General features: G+C 45.7%; 1 protein-coding gene across 5 annotated transcripts in view; it reads right to left on the reverse strand.

Annotated features, from left to right (window-relative positions):
- The window catches only part of Rftn2 (raftlin family member 2), a 64,394-nt gene that overhangs the window by 18,944 nt on the left and 34,564 nt on the right, over positions 1 to 10,886 (reverse strand). For all 5 annotated transcript variants that reach the window (XM_029483135.1, XM_029483125.1, XM_029483134.1 and 2 more), the window contains 2 exons: positions 6,562 to 6,683; positions 5,046 to 5,149 (listed from right to left, as the gene is read on the reverse strand). In XM_029483135.1, coding sequence (XP_029338995.1) covers positions 5,046 to 5,149; positions 6,562 to 6,683 — 226 coding nt within the window. The remainder of the gene's footprint in view (positions 1 to 5,045; positions 5,150 to 6,561; positions 6,684 to 10,886) is intronic.

Genomic DNA, 10,886 nt, shown 5'->3' on the forward strand with positions numbered 1-10,886 from the left:
CAGACACAGACACAGACACAGACACACACACAGACACAGACTCAGACACAGACTCAGACACAGACAGACACACACACACACAGACACAGACACACATACACACACACAGGCATACACACAGACACAGAACCAGACAGACACAGACAGAGACAGAGACACAGACAGAGACAGAGACACAGACACAGACAGCTACAGACCATAAAGAGAGCAGGGAGTAAAAAGACAAGTTATGCCGGGCAGTGGTGGCGCACGCCTTTAATCCCAGCACTTGGGAGGCACAGGCAGGTGGATTTCTGAGTTCGAGGCCAGCCTTGTCTACAAAGTGAGTTCCAGGACAGCCAGGGCTACACAGAGAAACCCTGTCTCCAAAAATCAAAAACCAAAAACCAAAAACCAAAAACCAAAACCAAAACCAAACAAACAAAAAGACAAGTTACAGACATATTGAAAGTTGGAATATATATCTGATAAAAGGCTCTCATCTAAGTTTAAATAATTTATAAATATAAACTTAAATGTGAGCAAAAGATTCTAACAGGTACTTGACTATAGAACCCAGGTGATCCAAAATGTTCTTAGCCTCAGTCACAATTAAAACTATAAATAAAAGAGGCTGGAGAGATGGGTCAGTCGTTAAGAGCACTTGTGGCTCATCCAGAGCACTTGGGTTTGACTCCCAGCACCCAGATGGTGGGTGACAACTGCCTAACTTCAGTTCCAGGTGATCCTGCATGCAAATGGACATAGATGCATATTCAGGTGGGTGCATACAAACACAACAGCAACAATCTAAAAACACAAACAAACCAAAACAAACAAAACTCACCCGAAAACCACACAGATCACTACATACTTCCCAGAATGGCGCCATTTTGGAGTACAGCAGTATTTCATGCTTGAGCAAAAGGAATACCCTACCCCACCACCTCTGGGCTGCAAAGGAAACCAGAAGCCACCTATTTGGGTTGGCTTCACATTTATGTAGCCAAGTGAAACAAATGCCCAGCCCAGCACTTGCACTTACAGAAAGCCCAGTGGGTGCACACCAGGGTTTCTACTTGAGCTAAGAGGGACTGGTCAGGAGCACCATCACAAGGTGAGCACACTACAGCAGGCAGATGCACACCCACATTGCTACACACAGACAAAAGTCATCAGTGAAGCAACACAGGAGGCACTCCACGATGCCAACCCTGCTTGTTGGCCGGCGTGAGTGCACAGGTGCAGTCTATGTACTTGTGTTTAATGCACTTCCCATGTGTTGTATTCACAGCAATTTTTTCTGAGATTTTGTTATTCATTCTACTTTATGTGTATGGGTGTTTTGGCGGTCATATGCCTCCATGTGGGTGCTGGGAGCTGAACCCTGGTCCTCTTGAAGAGTGGTCAGTACTCTTAACCACAGAGTCCTCTCCAGTACCCACAGCAATTGTTTTAAGGGCACAGATTAATAGTGAATTTACTCCTGGTTCTGTAAACCAAGTGAATGCCTCTGGATGAGGTGGTCACTGGTCCGGTGGGGAGGCTACAGCTGTTAGGGTGGAGCAGAGCCAGGCTGCTGGTTTCTGTTTGTTTTCAGACAGGGCTCCATGGAGCCCAGGCTGGTCTTGAACTCTCTATGTAGGTGAGGATGACTTTCACTTGAGATTACAGGCTCCTGGGAGTTCTCCGCCTGCACTTATGTGTGTGTGCGACCTGCACACCTGGTCCCAGTGCAGGTCAGAGAGGGCATCAGATCCCTTAGAGCTGGAGTTACAGTGGGTACTTGGAACTGAACCCAGGTTCTCTCTAGGGGCATTAAGTGCTTGTAACCACTGAACTGTTTCTATAGGTCCCTCCCCCCTTTAGGCTGTAATATTAGCTTAGCAAGCTCAGCTGATGTGGTCCTTAACTGTTTATTTTTCTTGAAGAACTTCCTGGTAACTCTCACGTTGACTTCTCTAGTAGAAAAAGGATTGGGCTCCTGGGACGATAGTGTTATGCCAACAATAACAAAGGAATCTGCCTCGTTCCCAGGCTGGCTGCAACAACCTTGAAAGGGTGTAGGCATGGCACCTTACAGCCTCGTGCTGTACCATGTGCACGATCTCATGATCTTTCTTGAGAGTTCTGTTATAAATCTTGGGGGTGTACCACTGCCTAGGAAACGGAACATCATGGGATGTCAACCTAGAGAGCGCTGAGAGTGTGTGCCTACGCTGTGGTGTCATGAGGGGACTATCCCCTGTGAGCCATTCAGGTACAGCTTAGACAACAGAAGGGCAGAGACAGTTGAAATACTGTCTCCAAGGAGGGGACCGTTAACAGACTGTGGCTCTTCGTGATGGATTTTTCAGGCACAGGGCCTCTAAGAAAGTGTGCCATGTGTTTCTGGATGTAAACATGCATCTTTATGGTATTACTTCCTTCTGCTGCCTTACCGCTCAAGATCCCCAGTGCGGATCTTGCACACAGGGGACTGTCTACCTTATGTCTTCTGGAACCTTTTGATTTGGGACAGGCCATCCTATCCTGATTGGACAACTGATTTCATCCTCTTAGGAATTTGGTTCTGCTAAAGGGTTAGCTCCCCAAATAATAGTTCTTATTATATAATTATATTATAATACATATATTAGTATATCAAAAAGTCCCCTCATTTATTAGCCACATGTGTTCAGGTGAGGATTTTCCTCAACAATCCTCCTGACCAGTGAACGGCATTACACTTCATCTTCGTTCTATATTTGTTGTGTCTTGGATATGAAGTCTCTCCCGAAAAGGCTCATATGTGAAGCTTCTCCAGGTGGTGGTCCAGCAGAGGCTGACTGGATCTTATGGGTTCTAACTCCCTCAACTTATAAGTTCATGGCTGAATGGGTTCTCAGGGAGGAGGGGCATAGCTGGAGGAAGCAGGGCGTGGCTTCCTGGTGAGCACTGTTCTGCCTTCACGCCAGCGCAGTGATGAGGAGCCAGAGCAAGTCTGTCCTTTAAGTCACTTTCCTGGGCGTCCTGTCACAGTGACAACTCAGAAGGACCCAAGGAACAAAATAAACAAATTATCCAAAGCTCCCAACGTCTGAGAGGTGCAGGATAAGGCTACTCTCTGCCTTCCTGCACAGGGCGGCTGCTGCGCAGGAACGTTTCCTACTCTCTTCTGCACAGCAGCGGCAGCAGCCTACGACTCCTGGGAAAGGATTTACTGAACAGTGAAGCTGCTCTTTAATCTCCTCAGGACTCGAGCATCAAGCTTTATTTTTATAGTCATAATATCTTTTCTCTTTAATACTTCCTTGGAACCTATGGACTAAAGTTCCTCGTTGCTTAATTACTGTATTAAATTACTGAATTCATGAGCTTGGCCCGCCCCAGCCAGAATGCAAGCTCCTGGCTATGTGTTAGCACCACATGAAATGTAAACACGACTCTCTCTCTCTCTCTCTCTCTCTCTCTCTCTCTCTCTCTCTCGTAAATGACTTCAGCAGCAGACGCACGCCACAGATGCTTTTCACTGGTCGATAGACTTTTGCTAAAAATCTCTGGAGAGTGTCAGTTTATTATAAATCATTAAATAATAAGAAACTGAAGCCGGGCGTGGTGGCGCACGCCTTTAATCCCAGCACTCGGGAGGCAGAGGCAGGCGGATTTCTGAGTTCGAGGCCAGCCTGGTCTACAAAGTGAGTTCCAGGACAGCCAGGGCTATACAGAAAAACCCTGTCTCGAAAAACCAAAAAAAAAAAAAAAAAAAAAAAAAAAAAAGAAAGAAACTGAATAGAAGCAAAGAAGCCCCCTCCCCCTTTCCCTAGCATATAGTCTCCAGAACTGAATATATATATATATATATATATATATATATATATATATATATCTCCAAGGGTTGCTAGACACATTTGACACCTATCCACTTGGGATATACACAGTATTATTCTCTAACACTGTCCTAAAACTTACCTTTAAAATCCCTTAGCAAGTTAAAGATTTAAAAATTATTTTTTGTGTACGGGTGTTTTGTCTGCAAGGTAAATATACCGCATGCATGCAGTACCTGTGGAAGCCAGAAGAGGGCGTCAGATCCTCTGAAACTGAGCTACCATATGGAAGCTAGGATTCAAACCTGGGTCCTCTGGAAGAGTAGCAGGACTCATAGCCACTGGGCCATCCCAATGCATATTTAGTGAGCCATGAGCCCCTTGCCATTCTGATAGCATATAAAGATAAGTCCTCAGACAGTAGGAGGAACACTTCCATGGTTCCATAGTGCCCATAGGATCCGTCACAATATATTTTAGTTCCAGCCTTAGGCTTAGTCACGTCATTCCTAAACTGGTCCTGACCGGATACAGGAAATACCACTGGAGCTCAGCAGAAGTGGGCTGGCTGCCAGATGTCCTGCCCATTCATTCAGAGCACTGTGGGAAATACTTAGAAGTGAGCCCAGCTGGGATCCCCAAATGAATGGCAAGGAATGAGTATACTTTTCCTTAGGGGAAGAGGAAGGAGAGGCTCAGGATTTCCACACTTCAGAAGGTCTGTGCCTAGCTGTATCAGGCCAGATGCACCTAGGAGAACATCCAAGAGATGGAGAAAATGGACATGGTCGTGGCAGACACTTTTAATCCCAGCACTCAGGACACAGAGGCAGGTGGATAGCTGTGAGTTCAAGGCCAGCCTGCTCTACAAAGTAAGTTCCAGGATAGCCAGGGCTACAGAGAGAGAGAGAGAGAGACCTTGACTCAAACACAAGCAGAACAACCAGAAAACAATTTGAAGGCACAGACACACAGGTTGTTGAGGAGGGGTGTGTCGACTGGGGTATACAGACCCAGGGCTCAGACAGAGAACTCTTGTTTTTCAGAAGCCCCTGCAGATTTCTCAAATGTCTGTGTATTGGAGGCACTTGGGACAACACCAATGACAGGGACCCACCCTCTGGATCTGCTGACCTCCAAATCCCATAAAACCATACTGGAAGCATTTCTCGTAGGCTTAAGTCAGCCTTGGTTAATTTACTCACGAATGAGCAGGTTGTAGAAAGAGCTGTGCAGGAGGGGATGCTCGGGCATTACCTGTCATGTCTCAATATCGGGGTAGGCAACACACTTGTCAGAAGCCATCCAAACTCTGCCAGGGTGTGCAGCAGGGGGCCGTAATCTGTTTTAATTTCACAGCCCTGTGTGAATAAGCAAAAGAGCTTACAGTCTAATAGCAAAGACAGCTGGCCACACAGTAGCGAGGATGAGGGGCTGATGAATGTGGTAGTGTGTGTGTGTGTGGGGGGGGGGGTCCTGTGTCCAGTGGAACAGTGTCATGGCGCCCATGTGGCCCCCAGAATGTCACCTTCTGCAACTGTTGCCTTCTTAAAACCAAGTGAGTGGACAGTGGCCATTGGCCTTTCTTTGGTCCTGGGAAAGCCACAGTTCTCAGATTCTCCAGTGCACGGAGCTGGGGATCTGCATTTTAAAAGCTCCCTAGGGCGTGAGATCCATGAGGCTTACTAAGTAGGTTCAGCAGTGGCCTTGGGCCTGGGATGGGAGGCTGGGGGCGGGAGGGAAGCTGCCAGGCTGGCCATTTGGCTGCTCTTCTTGCTCCGCTGCACTGTACAAGGTTTTCTTTCGAAGCTTTACTCACCACCCACCTTCCCCAGCTCTCTCGGTGGGCTTTACAATTTCTCTGAAAATGACTTCTGTCCTTTATGGTCTTTGTAAGGCCAGAAAGTCAAAATGTTTCCTTGAAAGATGTTCTCTGTAAGGACCCTGTACACTCAACAGAGGTATCCAAAGGGATTTGTCTACTTCAAGGGCAGTAGTTGATGACATCTGAATTTGTAAATGCACAACTCCAGCCACAGTGACACCCCTGATTATGACAGTGCTGTGTGTACACATCTGGCCTGGTATGTAAGAGAAAAACCTTTGATGTTTTTACTTAAAACAAAACAAAACAATTCATAAGGTTGAAACCAAGCCCATCATCCTGGTTGCTCAGAGGTGAAAGGCTGGACGAGTCTCAGACTGGGGACCTGCTTTTGTCTAGGTGCAGACAGTTACTTAGTCTGTCGGTTCTCCGCTGAGGATTCTGGGAGAGTGGGCCATCTGTGTCTGAGCATGTGCGTGGACTTGGCCATGAGGGCTGCACTGGCTCGTTTGTGTCAACTTGACACAGCTGAGTTATCACAGAGAAAGGAGCTTCAGCTGAGGAAATGCCTCCATGAGATACAACTGTAAGGCATTTTCTCAATTAGTGATCAAGGGGGAAAGGCCCCTTGTGGGTGGGACCATCTCTGGGCTGGTAATCTTGGTTCTATAAGAGAGCAGGCTGAGCAAGCCAGGGGAAGCAAGCCAGTAAGGAACATCCCTCCATGGCTTCTGCATCAGCTCTTGCTTCCTGACCTGCTTGAGTTCCAGTCCTGACTTCCTTTGGTGATGAACAGCAGTATGGAAGTGTAAGCTGAATAAACCCTTTCCTCCCCAACTTGCTTCTTGGTCATGATGTTTGTGCAGGAATAGAAACCCTGACTAAGACAAGGGGCTTCCATCAACTCACACACAAAAGGAAAGCAGACTGTTGGAATCTGCAGCTCACCTCAATGACTGTCCACTGCTCCACCACAATGGCGTCGTTTCCTCTCCTGTTAGAACCTGGGACTCCAGATCCTTCTTCTTCGTAGATAAAAAAGCCTTCCAAAGATTTAGGTAACTGGTCCCCTGTGGGGAAAGGATACATTCAGAGGAGTCATATGTACTTTACAGCTGCTTCTAAGGGTCGTGGTGGCAAGCTGGAAGAAAATCTTGTCGACTGGAAGCCGTTCCTCATGTGTGTTGCCCCAGGTAACATGATGTGTGTCCCAGCATCAGTGACAGAAGCTGAGCAAAGCGGCTCACACCTGTAATCCCAGGATTTATGAAGCCGAGACGGGAGGCTATGGAGCTTGAAGTCATCCTCAGCCATACACCACGTTGCAGGCCAGCCTAGGACACATGAAATGCTATTCTGAAACATTAAGATGGGCTGGAGAGATGGCTTAGCAGTTAAGTGTGCTTGCTGCTTCCAGAGGATGGAGTCGGTTCCCAGAACCCACACTGGGTAGCTCACAATTGCCCGTAGCTTGAGCTTCAGGGAATCCTGTTCCCTCGTTTGGATTCCATGTGGACTTGCACATATACAGACATGAGTGGGCATGTGTGCACACGCACAGACACAGACACGTACATAAAAATCTCTATAGAGAAGACTCACTTAGCCAACAGTGCTTTGGTTGAGCCCTTCTGTTTTAAGATTTGCCTTTTCTCCATAGGTAAAGACAGGTTTACAGTTCACTGCACTAAAATTAAACACACACATGGAACGACCACAGCAGAAACAAAGCTAGATAATGTGAGCAAGGATGGAATGTCTATTCAAGAATCGTCTGGGATGACCTTCACCTTGAGACAGAAGGTTGGCTTCTGCTGTGTCTCATACAAACCAGTAGGAACATGAAAAATGTCCATTCTTGAACTTGCAGGTATAATATTAAAAGCAGAGTTTTAAAAACTCTAAGCTCAGGGTAGGAGATGACTCAGAGGGTACAGCGCCTGCCTGCCGTGCAAGCATAGGCAGGGAACTAAGGCCAACACCACATAAAAGCAGAGCCCTCAGGAGGCAGCGACAGGCAGATGATTAGATAAATAAATTCGGCTGACCTTGACAGCCTAGACAAAATGACAATCTCCAGGTTCAGGGAGAGGCTCTGCTCCCCAAAATAAGGTGGAGAGTGACAGAGAAAGATAACTGGACGTTGACCTCTAGTCTCCACATACACATGCCTGGGCAAGTGCACACATGTAACACACATGCTATAAACACTGAACAATTCCCAAGTCCCCACAACAGCGACAGGAAGCGGCTAACAGAAATCATTGTCCCAGAACTCCTGCTGGGAAGGAAGTTTTAAGGGAAGTCCCCTCTGCATTTTTCTTGAATAGTTGACAATAGCCACCTGGCCTTAACTAAAGGATTTAATGGAAAATCTTTTGCCTCTTATTTTGCAATAGAAGGCATTTTTCTCATGGTCCTGTGTTAGGTAAACACTGTGGGTTTTATGTAGCACTTGTCGCATCCAAGTTTCCCTGACGGTCATAGGAAACAGAATCGTTTTGTTGCAACTTGAAAAAACCAAACCAAACCAAACCAAACCAACCAAACCAACCAAACAAGCCGTCTCCCATCTTCCCCAAATATTCCAATTAACTTACATCATCCTCAGCCTGTCCACCCTGGCTGGGTGATGAATATTGCTTAATGTGCTCCAAGTATCATCTCCACCTTATGTTTATATTTTATTAAGGAACATATTTTCTAATTTATCAAACAAGAATTTATTTATCTAATCATCTACTTTACCATCACAATAATTTTTATTTTATTGTCACCACCTCCATTAAAAATAATTTGTTGTACTAAGAAAATTCCTGTTTAATAGTTTTCTGAATAATAAAGGCTGACAGTTTTCAGATGATATTTTAAGTTTAAAGGTACAGAAAAAACTAATTTTAGTGTCATAGTTTTAATTTTTTTAAGAGGCTGAAATTTGAAAGCAAATTGATTTTTGCTTTATTTTGGAGGGAGTAGATTTTTTTTTTTTTTGAGACAGGGTTTCTCTGTGTAGCCCTCGCTGTCCTGGAACTCACTCTGTGGACCAGGGTGGACTGGAATTCAAAGGTCTACTTGCCTTTGCCTCCCAAGTACTGAGATTAAAGGTTTGTGCCACCTGGCACCTAGCTTGCTTCTTTTTTTTTTTTTTTTTAAACTTCCATTTAGGGCAGAATGCAGCACAGAATGCACTTAAAAAAAAAAAAAAGATAGTTTGGGGCTGGTGAGATGGTTCAGCGTGTAAGAGCACTGACTGTTCTTCTAAAGGTCCTGAGTTCAAATCCCAGCAACCACATGGTGGCTTACAACCACCTGTAATGAGATCTGATGACAGCTACAGTGTATTTATGTATAATAATAAATAAATCTTTGGGCTGGAGCGAGCAGGGACTGAGCAAGTGGGGCCGACCGGAGCAAGCAGAGGTCCTAAAAATTCAATTCCCAACAACCACATAAAGGCTCACAACCATCTATCTGTACAGCTACAGTGTACTCACATACATAAAATAAATAAATAAACCTTTAAAAAATAAAAATAGTTCATAGAAACCCAGTAAAGTATAATTTACAGTTGGAGCTGGTTTCTATTTGTATTATCTGTCCATTATCTTTGACTGGGTCCCACCAGAGCACCACAGACACTAGTTAATTAGAGCTGAGAAATAGAGCTGCTTATTTCAAGACTTTTTTAAGAATGGGGATGTGGACTTGAAACTAACTTTACACTGCAGTAATTACATAGTTCCAGCCTGCCCCTCTGTTTCCTTCGGAACGTTACAGTGTGAAAACCGTGTGAAAACCGCTTTTCCTGACGTCAATGCTGGAAGGTAAGTGCTTGTAACTTTCCTTTCTTTGGAGACAAAGTAACCTGGAGCGTCCTAACCTATGCTGGCTCAGAAGCAGAGCTCTGTCTCTGGGATGAAAGGCATGTGCTACCTAGCATAAATATAAGCTTTACATTTAAAAAAATTACATGTATCTATTTATCTATCCATCTACCTATCTACCCATCTATCTACCTACCAGTGTGTGTGTTGTGGAGGTTATAAGACAACTCCGGGAAGCCAGTTCTCTTGCCTTGTGTGGATCCCAGCCGTCAGGCATGGCTGGGATCACCTTAACTCAGGGAACCACCCCACTGACCCATTTCTAAACCCTGGGGTTTAAAAGAAAGCAAGTACAACCCAAACAACACAGAGATGACAGGAGGCTCATTGTAATGTAATATTGTTAGTGAATTTCAAAGAAACTATGTTGTACAAAGGAAGCCAGATACAAAAGACTACAAACAATCTGGCTGTGGGGGGTAGCTAAAGCCTGTGTGGCTAAGGAGGAAGGACTTTGCTGAGTTCAAGGCTAATCTGGGCTATAGAATAAGACTCCAGGTGGCTCTCTCAGTGCTCACACTAGGGCCACAGCTCTGGGAGTAGCAAGGAAGAGCTGCAGGGAAGGCTGTGGGACTGTGATAAATGGGTAATTACCTCCAGATAATGGGGGAGGAGTCACTGCAGACATTCGTCCCCCCTCCCCCCCACTGCTGGGCTTGCAGCGTTGGCCCTTCATATGGCAAACCCCAGAGCTTCCCAGCCAATGAGCCCATGCCCACTATGGGGGTGGGGGTGGGCATGGATGGAGGCAGGATGACCAGGTTTCAAGTGTGTCAAAATTCATGGTGCTGCACATGATCAGAAGCTCTGGCGTGACACACTGTTCTTTCTCTCCCTCTCCCCCTCTCCTAGCCCCTCTCCGTTCCCCTCCTCCCTCCCCACCCACCTCTTTTCCTGGATACTAACACTAGCCAAATGCATTTGTTCCCTACTTCTGTGTAGGAAAGTCTTAGCAAGCATAGGTTTCTTTAATGTAAATGTTTTGTTTTTTGTTTGTTTGTTTTGTTTTCCCATATAAGATTTCTTTGTGGGCTGGAGAGATGGCTCAGTGGTTGAGAGCACCGACTGCTCTTCCGAAGGTCCTGAGTTCAAATCCCAGCAACCACATGGTGGCTCACCATAATGAGATCTGACGCCCTCTTCTGGTGCATCTGAAGACAGCTACAGTGTACTTAGATATTATAATAAATAAATCTTAAAAAAAAAAAGGGGGGGGCTGGAGAGATGGCTCAGTGGTTAAGAGCACCGACTGCTCTTCCGAAGGTCCGAAGTTCAAATCCCAGCAACCACATGGTGGCCCACAACCATCCGTAATGAGACCTGATGCCCTCTTCTGGTGCATCTGAAGACAGCTACAGTGTACTTAGATATAATAATAAATAAATCTTA

The sequence above is a fragment of the Mus caroli genome, chromosome 1, assembly GCF_900094665.2.
Source record: "Mus caroli chromosome 1, CAROLI_EIJ_v1.1, whole genome shotgun sequence".
In the NCBI taxonomy this organism is placed as follows: domain Eukaryota; kingdom Metazoa; phylum Chordata; class Mammalia; order Rodentia; family Muridae; genus Mus; species Mus caroli.